Consider the following 14383-nt stretch of genomic DNA (forward strand, 5'->3'; position numbering starts at 1 on the left):
CTACCTTAATATTCATACAGAACTTCTGTCTCGCTTCATTTCTTCCAACATTGATCTTACCGTGTCCCGTGGGCAAAGTTTATCCTCTGCTTATTGAAACCCAAATGTATCAGAGTCACACAAGGAAGGTGTTTGGGAAAAGGCTTGTGCAGATTTTAGTCAGCCCACCAAAATGTTCCCAATGGCTGCTTATTTCATTTGCTTCTCTCCTGCCTACCCTTATGGGAGACCACAGTCACTGGCCAGCAGATTTTAAATTTACCAATTGATACTGAAAACAGATTATGGTGTGATTGGATTAATTTATGCACTGCTTGTTGGAAGCTTGATATCCTAACTTCAGCTCAGGCTTGATATGAAAGGAATTTTTAAAATTCTGAACGTATAGTCTGTTAACAAGATTTGGGTTTGTTGCTCACAACTGTTTTGCAAATAAAATGATGGGATCTTGAGAAAGCTTTAGCAAGAGGAGTGTCTGGGATGCCAAAGAATGTCACAAGAGCAGGACTTAAAAGAAGAAAAATAAAATCTAAGCAATGTGAGAAAACATCCTATGTTATTGTAGCTGAGTGCCTCAGGTGGCTTCCTCTATGTCATCCACTGATTCTAACTGCTCACAGAAATAACTCTCTGAAGTGAAGAAATGGAATATTAGCTGTATTCTTCTATGTGTTTGCATATAAATTCAACTCCCAAATGTGTTCTTATAAATTTTCTACTTAATAGACATTCTAGAATTCAAAATCTAAAAAAACTAATTACAGTTCCACAAATGTACCAATAGAAAAAGGTATCATCTGTGGTGAAATATCATTAATTAAATTTGGATGATAGCACAATTCTGGTTATTTCTGGCTCAATTCTCTTCAATACTGCTTTTACAACTGTTGCACACCTACTGGAAAGCAGTGCTTCCAATAATGTGGTGTTAAAGAAGCCTTCTTTCTTCCCTGCTGTGTTTTTAAGAAAAATTCAGAACAGGTATGTGAGCTGTGCCATAACCCCATTCTTGACTCTGTATCTAATATCTCATTCCCAGGCACCTGTTTTGCACATACCACAAGGACTGCTCAAAACCCAGTTATAAGACAAAATGTGCAGTCCCCTTGTAGGGTAATAATGATAATTTGCCACAAAATCGTATCAGATGGATGGACCTCTTGCAGCATGAAAGAGGTGGGGGTCTGCCTCTCTAGGAGCCATGGCCAGCACCCTTTCTGTTCTGAGAGGTTACACTGGGACTCAAACCACTGCTGTACCTTCTGGGGACACTTTTATAAGGAGATTGGTAGAAAAAAAGTGGGGACAACTTTTCAAAGAGGAATTGAATTTAGCTTTTTGTAAAAAAGAGTCTATTTTCATGACAGATTTTTTGACACATAGAAAATAACATTTTTTCACAAAACATAATGGTATTAATAGTCTCAGACTTTCTTTGAAGTAGCCAAAATACCTTGTTCAATTGTGTGTGTGTTTTAAAATATTTATTATTTTTGTCTGTTTCATTATGCTTTCATGCTGTATATCCACTAACATGCTGATATGTTTTCCCAACAAATAGGTCGTCATGGAGATGGAGGTTATTGGCCAGTTGATACTAATTTGATTGATAGAAGCACTCTCAATGGTAAGTCTATCAATTAGATTCTATTGGATTAGTTATATTAATTAAATGGTTAATTCTAGAGTGTCTGAGGCAATTTTTTTACTTACTGAAAGTGTTAAGAATCCCAGACCTAGGATTTTAGTGGGATAATAGAAGTATTAAGCTATATATATAAAAAAGAAATATGAAGTTATTAGCAAACCTGTAGTACATTCTACCAGGAGATAATGCCAATGAGAGTTGAGTGCACAAAATAGTCAGTTGAAAAGTTCAAGCATGGAAAATTTTATAAATGATTCAGAGTTGTTAATAATATAATATCTAAATTTTAAAGTGTTATATGTATTTCAAAGGTTTCCAGGGGCTCCTGGGTGGCTCAGTCGGTTGAGACTTCAGCTCAGGTCATGATCTCACGAGTTGCGAGTTCGAACCCCACATCAGGCTCACTGTGTCAGCACAGAGCCTGCTTCAGGTCCTCTGTCCCCTCCCCTCTGTCCCTCTCCCACTCTCTCTCACTCACATTAAAAAAATAAAGGAATAAAATGTCTCCAAAAATTTAATATTATTAGAGAAACGTGATCTCTAAGGGAGATTGAACTGAAACCCACTTAGTTTCCTAAACTGAAGTCACTAAGAATTTTTGCTTAGAGAATTTACTCTTCAGAATCCTTTAGCAACTTATTGCTAATTTTTCTTCACACTCTAAGGATTAAACGTTTATTTCTGCTCATCCTGATGGACCATTCATACGCTTCAGGGTCGGCCAGAAATAATATCTAGCACTGCACAGAAGAAGCAGTTGGTGTTAGTGTTGGAGCTGTCTTCTAAGATCTTGTCCTCAGTTTTGCTGAAACAGAAACTTTGGGAGAATGAATTAATACAAGCCAAACTTCTAAGGGACTGATGTATATATGATAAGTTCCTTTCATAGGTTTTTAAAAATTTGTTCAGTTGCTGTTGTTTGGTTTGGTTTGCTAGATATATAGTTCATACATTCAAAACACAAATATGAAAACTTGTGTACTCATCAGCAAGGTTAAAATATAAAATATTCAACATATAATTGAAATCTGTTATATATCTCTGCCTTATCACATGCTTCTCCACCATTTCCTCCATTCCCCATTGATGTAAACACTCTCCCAAATATGGTTTTTACTGTATAGATATATATCCCTAAACATTATAATATTACTATACATGTTTATCACTTTATAAAAATGGCATCATAGGATACGTATCTTGTTGCATCTTGCATTCATCTTTAATTTTGTTTTTAAGATTCATCTGTGTGTTTACAAATACTCTTAGTATTTTGTTTTATGAAAATAATACAATATGTTTATACAACAATTTTAGCAGGTTTTCATGAAAAATTTGATTTCTGAATAGATAAATATTCATTTGAATGCTCTTCTATTTAAAAATCCATATGGGTTGGGACACCTGGGTGGCTTCGTCGGTTAAGCTTCCGACTTCGGCTCAGGTCATGATCTCACAGCTTGTGAGTTTGAGCCCCACAACGTGCTCTGTGCTGATGGCTCAGAGCCTGGAGCCTGCTTCGGATTCTGTGTCTCCCTCACTCTCTGCCCCTCCCCCACTCATGCTCTGTCTGTCTCTCAAGAATAAATAAAAATTTAAAAAAAATTTTAATAAAAACAAAAATCCATATGGGAAGCCAAATTGCAATCTAAAAGTTGTTTACTGAGTGAGAAATTGGAATAAGGGGTTCAGCTAAGTGATTATTTCCTATTATAGGTAATGATAACCTAATGCATCTATTTTCTCAAAGAGGACATGTATGTATGTGCAGTAGACCAGATGCTCCATTTAAAGGCTCAGCATCCCCTCCTCTGTCCAGTATTGGATTCAGGAACATATATTTACCTGTTGACTTCTTTTCTAATTACCAGGCATACCCTCTTCTGCTATTAATGCAGTTTACTTAACCAGATAAGTATAAGTTCTTACATTTAAGCTTCCTAAATATATTCCAATCATACCTGTCTAAGGTTATACCCAGAATGCTCTCTCCAGGTTGCTACAGTCCTCACCACTTCCTATTGTCTTGTACACACATCCTCTACCCACATCAAGTAACATTATTGTCTCCTATAGGTATTTGAGGATTAGACACCTTCTATAGCTGGTGCCTGGATCTGATAGTTTCCAGGCTCTCAGACACACAAGGGACACTTTAGGAAGCTCACAACAGAAAGTTGAGAGGAGGGATGTGTTGGGACTGAAAACAGACGAAGGGCATGTTCCTTCAATAGGTTTAGATAATGATGGTTCCCTTCCCAAAACTGTGCAAGTTTTATCAACTCATTCTTTTGCTTCAGATTTTATCTCAAGAGTCAACAATATGCCAAACACACTTCATGCATTCAAGTAATCAGTTAGAAATGCCCCTAAGCCATCACTGTGTGCAGGGTGCTTGCTATGAACTATGCACACAGATTGAAAACTAGACCTCCACAGGAACAACAAATGAAGAGGGGGAATTACCCAGGTGGACAAGGCAGAGGAATACGCTTCAGAAAGATGAAAGAGAGTGAGAAAAATCTCAGGGATATGAAGGAGGGTAAAAAGAAGGTCATCATTGAAATCGTGTGGGGAAATAACATTGTAGTGTTTTTTGCCCTGAGATGGGTTCTAGGTTTAGAGTCCATGCCAAGAATTAGCATGATCCCCTTTTTAGAGTCATCCTGCAGAGCTGATTTTCAGATATGGTTTCTACAGAGAGTTTCAAAATGGAATTCATCCGCAGCTAAGGGCTGACTATCTATACTGGCACAGGATGGTGTTTTTTGAAGAGACAGAGTGCCAAGAAATTAAGAGAGAGCCAGAACAGTTAATTGAGAAGGAACACTTGTCCCTTCACTGTTTCTACCCTCTAATAGGCAGTGGTCATGCATGTTAAAGGTGGAGCAAGTGTAAGCCACAAACATAAAACTAGGCATTCTCTTAAACGACATGTCCTAAAGAACTCTAATTTTGAATAGAATTTTCAAGTTTAGCAAGTAAAAATACAGGAGGCCAGAAAATTTGAATCCTTTCTAATCACCTATATATGAGATAAAGGAAAATATTGCAAGAAATTTCCATTTCAATGTATGTATGCATCCCAAGGTGCACATGTATAGGTGACTACAAATAACTGAAATTTGATTGAGCCTCCTGTATTTTTAATTACTAAATATAGCAGTCCTAATTTTGGATCAAGTTTGAAAGTTTGGTATTGACTATTTGAATTTGCCCTTCAAAATAAAGTGAGATTTCTGAAAAGAAACCCCAGACCAAATTTGATGCTAACAGGTTAAGTCAACAAGAACTTTTCACAGGAGTCAGATCTCAGATGAAGAGAATTATAGTAATTGATGGGAATGCATGTTATTGTATTCTTTTTTTTTTTTGCCATTTAAGATTCCTAGTCAGAAAAATAATTGCAATTAAATTTAGTCTGATATACATTATATCACTAGAGAAATTCATGAAGATAAAATAGAGGAACAATAGCCAGTGACTTTGAACCAGTTTAGATAGATCATTGCCCATCACCCCTTCTCAATTTTCTGCAACACATAATGATGTTTTAGGTGTTTCATGTTAAATGAATGGGATGAACAAAGCACCTGAATCATTTATAGAATCTCTACTGGAATCACGAATTATTACAGGCTACTTGATTGAATTGATAACCTCTAAGAGACATGGATGGTGGAGAGCAAACTCAATCTGTTTCCCATTCTATTTTTCTAACTGATAAATGATGGTAAATATGTAATTTGACTTTAGCTTAGGTTATTACGAGCAAATCAGCAAAGGCATCTGAAAAACCCTACCTTTCTAATTAAAGTTCTGCTAATGTCTTATTATGCCTTAAGAAGGGTTATAATTTCCAATCCAATGTACAAATGAAACCTTGACTGATAAAACTCCAAACCCACCCAACCTAGGCTGAGTCAACGAAAACATTTTAAAATCTGAGCTTTTAAACCTCATACACCAGGAAATTTTCATATATCTCCTCTTAGAGTGACAGAATTAGAGTTTTCCTATCTCTCCCTACACTTCCTGTATTCATCCTTCAAAGAATTATAATAGAATAATGGCTTATTGTCGGGATCCTCAAGCTAGTTTCAAATAAATTTAGACCTCACTAGTCACTTACTTTCTCTTACAGCATGCCACTCTTTAAAAATGCACTCTTGGAATTCAAATAAAAACAAAGCTATAGTTCATGTTTGCTCTTGTAGTTGTAAGCCCTTAATTAAATTGAGGAAACTGAAGAGTCTTCCTAAATTATTTTCTTATGACAGATAGAATCAAAGCTAATAGGTACTGATATGGTAGTATTTTATTTTTATGGTGTATTCAATTTTGTGGTCCACATTCTCAAAGCAGGAAAATCTTCAACTTCTGAAAATGTGATTTTGTAGTTTATATTTGTATGAATACAACACTGAAAGTCACTTCAATCTTGCTGTTCTCATTGGGAAAGATAAATCAGCATTTTTTTTTTTTTGTTGATGGATCTGTGTGTAATTTATAAAATTAGTAATTTTGGTTAAGAGATCTATAATCCCTATAAATATGTGGTTGTATTGATCTCAACCTTTAAAACCCAAATTAACTTTGATAAGTTGATGCTTTGGTGAAATATTTCTAAAAATCAATATCATTAATTTTTAGATATTCAGAATCATATTAGGTGTTCTGTAAAATATGCCTTACACTGTGTGTTTGGGAGAAAAGATCATGACTTGACCCTTACTCTTAAAAACTTTTATTTTATTATTTTCAGAATGCAGTAATATTTTAACTAATCTAAATAAAATAGACATAAAAGCTCTTCCATATTTGCATGAAATGATCATTCTGAGGTTGGTGAGCTATTGTAAGCACTCAACAGACACCTTAATGCCAAAGGAAAGGTCCAGAAATAAAACTTTACATCATTCATAGAAAGGTAATTGGAGTGGTCCAGGGTATCAAGTTTTAGTCTATAAGGGGCGCTGCCTACCTGCCGTCCAACCATTATCTATCGCAAATGATTTGAAAGATCCCAGACTAATACCAACCCCCAGGTTCTAATACGACTTTGCCAAGGATTAGAACTGTGTGAATCAAGTCACTTAAACTCTTGGGATCTTAGTTTTTCATCTGAACATAGAAAATGTTAAGCTAGATCAGGATTCCTCTACCTCAGAGCTATTGTTATTTGAGACTGGATAATTTTTTGTTGTGGGGCTTATCCTATGCATCCCTGGCTTTTACGCACTACATGCCAAGGCTATTTCCCCTCTACCATGTTTTAAGAACCAAAAATACCTCTACACTTTGCCAAATTTCCCCTTAGGGAGCAAAATCTCCTCAGTTAAAAACCGCTGATCTAGATCACCAATTCCCCAAAGGTTGTTCCAAGGTAAATGGGTCCCATGAGAAGCTCTGAGAAAAAATGGTCCATGGTCACATAAGTATTGGGAACTTTGGCCACTCACTTCTCTTCTGCCTGGTTCTCCCCTTTTACCTGAATACTAGAGGTGTTAGTCTTGAGAAAGCATCTCCACTAACTCTATACTCTTGATTCGGTGACCTTGTCCACTCCCATCTGTGTGCCAGCTCCGAAATTTATATTTCTAACCCAGACCTTCTAGCTGCCTCTTTATAATTTATCATAAGATCTCAACCCTGACATAGTCAAGACTGAGCTTTTGTTTTTCCTTTCTTGGTCTTTCACCCTCTCCCTCATCTCAGACATAGGACAATCACTTAAGTCTAAACCTGCCCGATGCTTCCTTTTTTCCTCCTCCATATGCAATCTGCTTTTGATTATTCATTCTCAGATTGTGTTTTGCACCTGTCTACTTTGCTTGACTGCCATGGCCACCATTTCAGTTGAAGTTATCACTCCTTCTCACCTGGAGAATGTTAACATCTTCTTAGCTGGTCTCTCTGCTTCCACCAGCAACATCTTCCTTCCTGAAAGCCCTTAAATGGTCTGTGATTGTACTGAGAATAACTGAATGTGACCTATAGGGCTCTTGAATGAACTGGGTCTTGTTTCTCTTTCCAGCCTCATTTTGTGCCATTTCCCTTTTGCTCCCAATGTTCCAAACATATGATCTTCTCTCAGTTCCTTTGTAAAGAAAGAGGAGCTAACTCCTAGGATACTCCATGATTCTGCCTCCATGTTACTTCTGTAATGAGGCCTTTCATGACCTCTCTTCTCCTCCAAGGACTGTTATGTTCTCATATTGCATCTTTCTTTTGAACTCTACTTTTTAAAAATACCAGTTATAGTTTTAATTTTATATTTGTTTCATGATCTGTTTCATACATCTTTTCCAGTAAGTTGTAACCTCCATGAAGTCAACAATCATGCCTCTTTGAGGGGTGTGAGGGGGGAGCAATCACAATATTCAAATTTGATACTTACCTAGTTGTGTTCTTGGGAGGAGGCAAGCCTAGGATCCTCCTACTCGGGCGCCTCCCCAGTAGTTTCCAATTCTAATTTGGAAACTGTTCTCAGACCACACAATGTATAAGACAATGACATGCAAATTATTATGAAACAATATAAGCATGGCCCTATAAATACGTTTTAGTGGTTCGATAGCCTGGCTATTGCTCCCTCTCTGTTCTTCCAGAAAAATAGCTCAGAAATGGGGTTTTCATTCTTCCTTGTAAGAGCTATGGGTTGATCCCAGGTGAGAAATGACCCAGACAAGGTACATGTTTTAGGAATGGAAAAGATAGGCCATTTAATATACATTGATTTTTTCCTCTGTTCTAACTAGTTGGGCAGGCTGAAGGCTACATCACAACTGTATGTATATACCTCTTATAGTTTTCTTTTAGGCTGCTTGAATCCTTTCATGAATTTTCTCTGCCCATCACCATCCCCCTCCCCAGCTTTACTGAGGTATAATAGACATATAACACTGTATAAATTTAAGGTGTACAATCTGTTAATTTGCTACACTTGTAGACTGTAAAACAATCACCACCATAGTGTTAGCTGACATCCCCATCACATCACATAATTACCATTTATTTTTTTGTAATGAGAAAATTTAAGATTTGTAATCTATGCAACTTTCAAGTATATAGTACAGTATTATTAACCACAATCACCATGATGTACATTGTCACCCCAGAATTTGTTCATCTGATAACTGGAAATGTATACCTTTTGACCAACATCTCCCCATTTCCCCTAACCCCCAGTCTTGGTAGCCACCATTCTACTACTGTCTGTTTCTATGAGTTCAGCTTTTTCAGATTCCACATACAAGTGATATCATGTAGATTTGTCTTTCTATGTCTGGCTTATTTCATTAGCATAATGCCCTCAAGGTCCATCCATGTTCGGATCACAGCATCATATCCCAGGCACCTAACTGGATCTTCAGTACATTTTTCTAGAATAATTGGGTATATTCTTTACTGTGCCTGCCCTATCTCTCCTAGCAATTCACAGTTCACGTTAGCATGTTCAAAATTCTGAGATTTGAGAAAGGAAATATGTTTTCCAACTTAATTGACCAAGGAACTTCCTCCCAACCCCATAATGCTGATTAATATTTCATTTTAGGGAACATTGGGCTAGATTATCTGTAAAGTTTCTTCCAGCTGGTTGACTATATAGCACTTTATTTCAGGGGGAGATGCTTTGAAATATTCAATTCCATAGGAATTTCTGTTCAAATTCAAAGACCTGTAAAATTATTGAGACATATGTTGAGCTCAAAGTGTTATAATAACAAAATTGTTATCAGGGAAGACTGCAAATGTAGGAAAGAAGTTTAGTCCCAAGCAATCATTGGATCTGTTCTCTCCCAAATACTCTAAAAATTAAAGACATTATTATTTCATGAAACCAATTTTCCAATTATTACTTGAGACTTTAGGCCCATAAGATTATGAAGTATATATTTATTTTTATTAAATGTAGTAGAAAAAGGTTGAAACATTTTATGGCAATCAAACGTTATGAAAATAAAGAATGGATGGAATGCCCATGTGACTTTTCAAAATTTAATTCTCTTCTCACCAATTTTAATGAAACGCATCTAAGTCTTTGATTACCAAGACACTGGATACCCAAGCTATTTTAGTAACAACAGGAACAGATATATCAGGACACTATATTTTTCTTTAAGTTGGAAAGATCACATAGAATGAATATTGAAGCACTTCATAATGTCTATTGAGTGCCAACCCTGTGTCAGGGCCTGTGGCCAGTGTGTTGCATCCATTATCTCATGAAATAATCACAGTGTCCAGAAGGATATTTGCAAATCTCTGAATTACATCATGAAGCTTCCCCTCTGAAGCCCAAAAGATAGTAAATGTCATCTTGCCTCTTCTGGAGTCAGGCTGTCTTCCAGAACTCTTATCTGTAGTGATCTAGATTGATGAGCTCTAACATTTTCCCTAATTTGCAACAGTCTTTTGATGTGTTCAAATATATGGTTGATTGTCATTATTTGCAGATTGTTATTGTGAATTCACTTACTGCTAGAATTTATTTTTAACCACCAAAATCAATACCTGTAATGCTTTTATGGTCATTGTGGACATGCGCAGAGCAGCCAAAAGTTTGAGTAGCCCAGTGCTCACGAACTCAGCTGAAATAAACAAGATGACCCTCTGCCTTATTGTTTCAGCTCTCACAGTGTAAACAAGCGTCCTTTCTACAGTGTATGTAGTGCCAATTTTTTTTACATTTTTGTGCATTTTTAGTGGTGGTTTCAGGGTTTAAAGTGGCCTTAAGTGTAGTGCTGAAGTGCTGTTTACTGTTCCTACACGCAAAAGGCTGTATGCTGTAGCTTATGGAGAAAATGTGTGTGTTAATTAAGCTTCACTCAAGCATGAGTTATGATGTTGTTGACTGTGAGTTCAATGTCAATGAATGAACATTATGTATTAAATAAAGTGTCTTTAAAAAGAAACACATATAAAACAAGGTTATATATTGATTGATAAAAATGTTGTAACCAGAGGCTCCCAGGAACCTAACACTGCATTGCCTCCAGCAGCAATACTTAGTATTCCTTAATTCAGTGTTTACAGCAACTCTACAGAACAAATTACCACAGATAATGAGGGTCAGCGACATCAAAAGATTCCATTCCACTTGACTTTCTTAACTGCCCATTGATGTCAAATATTCTGATTGTTCAGCCTTTGAATTGAGATGGGGAAATTAATGAAAGACCTTGAATATCAACTTTCAAACTGATGGGAACTTTTATGAGGAAGGCGTAAAGGCCTGGTATCAAAGATTTATAATGGGAGTCCTCATGATCCCTAACTCTCTAAGGCAAATGGCATCGATATAATCTCATTCATGTTCAGCAAAGTCCAGAGTCATTCCTTTCACACTTGAAACATGATGCCTTTCTGGGTGGGGAGGAAAAAGAAATGAGTAGAAATTTGAAAAATTCTAGTTTACAAGGTTTTAAAAATGTTCATTAGGTGTACTGTTCTGTATGACTGAAACTAAGTTTGTCAGAAATGGTGAACTGTTAAATTGAAGTCATGCTAATAAAAATCCATGATATCTCCAACTGTCTTCATTGTAAGTTCTCACATAAAAGGTTAATTTATTCCAATCAATTAATTTATTAAGCACAGAAAGGGCATATTGAGATACTACTGTAAAATGACTTTTTAAATTGTAAGTAAAACTATGATACAGAAAGTTCTGACCTTTTATTACTTGCCTCATTCCTTTGCAGTAAATGTAAAAATTACTTCAAGGATATCTTATTTCTTTCACTTATAAGAGAATGTTTAACAGAAAGTGCTATTTAAACACTTTTGATGAGTTCCTCCCCTGAGATTCAAGTTATATCAGAAGTGCTTAATATTTTTCCAATAACAATGAATCAGCAATAATTTAAATTTAGGTGACTATTGTTTCAAAAAAACAATGATTCTTAGATAACTTGTCAAAAGATAGTGTTTTGGTTTTGATTTTGATTTATTCCCTGTCAGGTGCTGAGATGGTCATTTTGTATGTATTTTCTCTAATTCTGACAATGCCGGTATTATTTCCATTTTGCAGACAAAGTCACTGAGGGTGTAAAAGGCCTAAATACTTCACTCAGGAGGTATAAAAAGCTAACATAGCTTGTTAAAGAAGCACATTCAAACTTAGGTCTAGGAAAATATACAAAATCATTGCTTTCTGTGACTTTTTACATTAATTTTTAAGTATATATTTTAAATGTTTTTATTTATTTTTGAGAGAGACAAAGAGAGAGAGAGAGAGACAGAGCACAAGCGGGGAGGGGCCAGAGAGAGGGAGACACAGAACCTGAAGCAGGCTCCAGGCTCCAAGCTGTCAGCACAGAACTTGACTTGGGGCTCGAACCCACGGACTGTGAGATCATGACCTGAGCCGAAGTCGGAGGGACACTTAACCGACTGAACCACCCAGACGCCCCTATATGTGTATATTTTAAATGTTTATATTTTAGAGAGAGAGAGAAGGAGAGAACGAATGAGGTGGGGAGGGACAGAGAAAGGGGGACAAAGGATCCAAACTGGGCCCTGCGCTGACAGCAGAGAGCCCAATGCAGGACTCAAATTCATGAACGGTGAGATCATGACCTGAGCTGAAGTCAGACAACTTAACCAACTGAGCCACCCAGGCACCCTTCTTTTTTTTTAATTGTTTATTTTTGAGAGAGAGTGGGAGAGAGAGGGGGTTAGGGCAGGGGCGGGGGGGGGGGGGTGGGGGGACAGAGCATCCCAAGCTGGCTCTGTGCTGACAGCAGAGAGCCTGATGTGGGGCTCAAACTCATGAACGGTGAGATCACAACCAGACCCAAAGTCAGGTACTTAACCGACTGAGCCACCCAGGCACCCCTTTAAATTAATTTATAAATAAAACAAGCTACTGTTTACCTTTTAAAATGTTGTTACTTCTAGTGAATAACGTAACATAGGACATAATATTTCTAATTGATTACTGAATATTTAAAGAAAGCAATTTAAGGTGTCATTAGCCATTCTTGTTTACCTAAGCAAATTATAACAAAAAATGTCTTGTCTGTTATTTTCACCTAAACATTGTCTACCATGAGGTACTACTGCAAGACAAGAGAACATTCATATCAGGATTTTATGACCCTCTTTTGAACCAAGTGACAGCTTTTAAGTGGGATTCATGCACTTTTAATAGGTTGAAAATTAAATGTAAAATTAAAGCTTTATAGATAGCTTCCTTAAAAAAAGTGGAAATAAATTGTAAGTGATTGGAGTCAAATAGTTTGTCCTTCACACCCTCGAATAAATAGTGATTTCTCATAAAGCATAGCCTCCTGTGGTTCTCATAACCCTGGAATACTCGTAGTACAAAGTAGCCTTCCTCCTGTCCCCACTTTCTACTCAATATGACAGGTTAATTCTTTAAAAAAAAAAAAGAGGGAAATAATTCACGTGCTACAGATTCACCCTCTGAAGGTGTACGATGTCAGTGGTTTTTAGTTACATCCACAAGGTTGTGCCACCAGCACCACTGTCTAATTCCAGAACATTTTCACCATCCCCAAGGGAGACCCTGTACCCATTCGCTGTCCTTCCCCATTCATTCCTCCCATCCACTGGCAAACACTAATCTACATTCTGTCTCTACAGATTTGTCTATTCTGGATATTTTGTATAAGTGGAATCGTACAATATTAACCTTTTGTGTCTGGCTTCTTTCACTTAGAGTAACATTTTTAAGGTATATGCATGTCATAGCATGTATCAGGTCCTCATTCCCTTTTATGGCTGGGTAATATTCCACTGTATGGAAGCCCCACATTTTGTTTATCCATCCTTCAGTCAATGGGCATTTGGGTTGCTTCCACTTTGGGCTATTCTAAATAATGTTGCTATGAATGTTTCCGTATAGGATTTTGTGTGGACATATATTTAATTTTCTTCTTGGGGAGGTAACATAGATCTTTCCTCTCATTTTTCATTGCTTTTTTCCCCAGCTTCAAGAATGCCCAGAACAATAGGAACATTCACATCCTTAACAGCTTGATAAACGCGGAGCTGTCACAACCCCTAAATCTGATCTCCATTTGCCTGTCTTTTCCCAGAGCCACCCATTGGCCAGATGCACCCCCCACACGGCAGTGTCACTCCTCAAAAGAACAGCAACCTGCTTGTAATCATTGTGGTCACCGTTGGCGTCATCACAGTGCTGGTGGTAGTGATCGTGGCTGTGATTTGCACCCGGCGCTCTTCAGCCCAGCAGAGAAAGTAGGTAACAGCTGGTTCCCGAGAGGAGAGAGGTCACGGTTTGACCTATCACCTTCTTGAGTTATATTTTTGAGAAATCTCTTTTGGTGTTCTTTTTCATAATTTACCACATATTCCTTAGCCTCTGACCTGAGCAAAACCTTGCCTTTTGTTCATTTCAGGCCCATAACTTGAGTGAGTGAGGGCTAGGCTTGCAGACTTAATAATAGAATCCACCTGGAGACCCACTTGGCATTTCTGCTTGACTTGACTTCTCTGGGCCAGATCCTTCCTTTCAGAGGAGGGCACATGTTCCTTTAGCAACATTTAGAAAATGGACTTCACCATGTCCCAATTCATGGCCCTGTCTGCAATTATGTGTAAAATGTTGGAGATGTGTGTTCCTTTGAAAGTATTTATCAATTCTGGCAAGGAGGCCTGTAGGCATTTAACCAATGCTTGATGCACGGATGACTACCAAACTCAATGTAGTTATAATACAGTGGAGTATTTAGTTTGGAGACA

At 37.2% G+C, this 14383-nt stretch overlaps 1 protein-coding gene across 4 annotated transcripts in view; it reads left to right on the forward strand.

Moving 5' to 3' along the window:
• The window catches only part of DCC (DCC netrin 1 receptor), a 1162490-nt gene that overhangs the window by 1076773 nt on the left and 71334 nt on the right, over positions 1-14383 (forward strand). For all 4 annotated transcript variants that reach the window (XM_086683010.1, XM_086683011.1, XM_086683012.1 and 1 more), the window contains 2 exons: positions 1562-1627; positions 13717-13879. In XM_086683010.1, coding sequence (XP_086539136.1) covers positions 1562-1627; positions 13717-13879 — 229 coding nt within the window. The remainder of the gene's footprint in view (positions 1-1561; positions 1628-13716; positions 13880-14383) is intronic.

The sequence above is a fragment of the Puma concolor genome, chromosome D3 (genome assembly GCF_028749965.1).
Source record: "Puma concolor isolate L17-30 chromosome D3, mPumCon1.1.hap2, whole genome shotgun sequence".
In the NCBI taxonomy this organism is placed as follows: domain Eukaryota; kingdom Metazoa; phylum Chordata; class Mammalia; order Carnivora; family Felidae; genus Puma; species Puma concolor.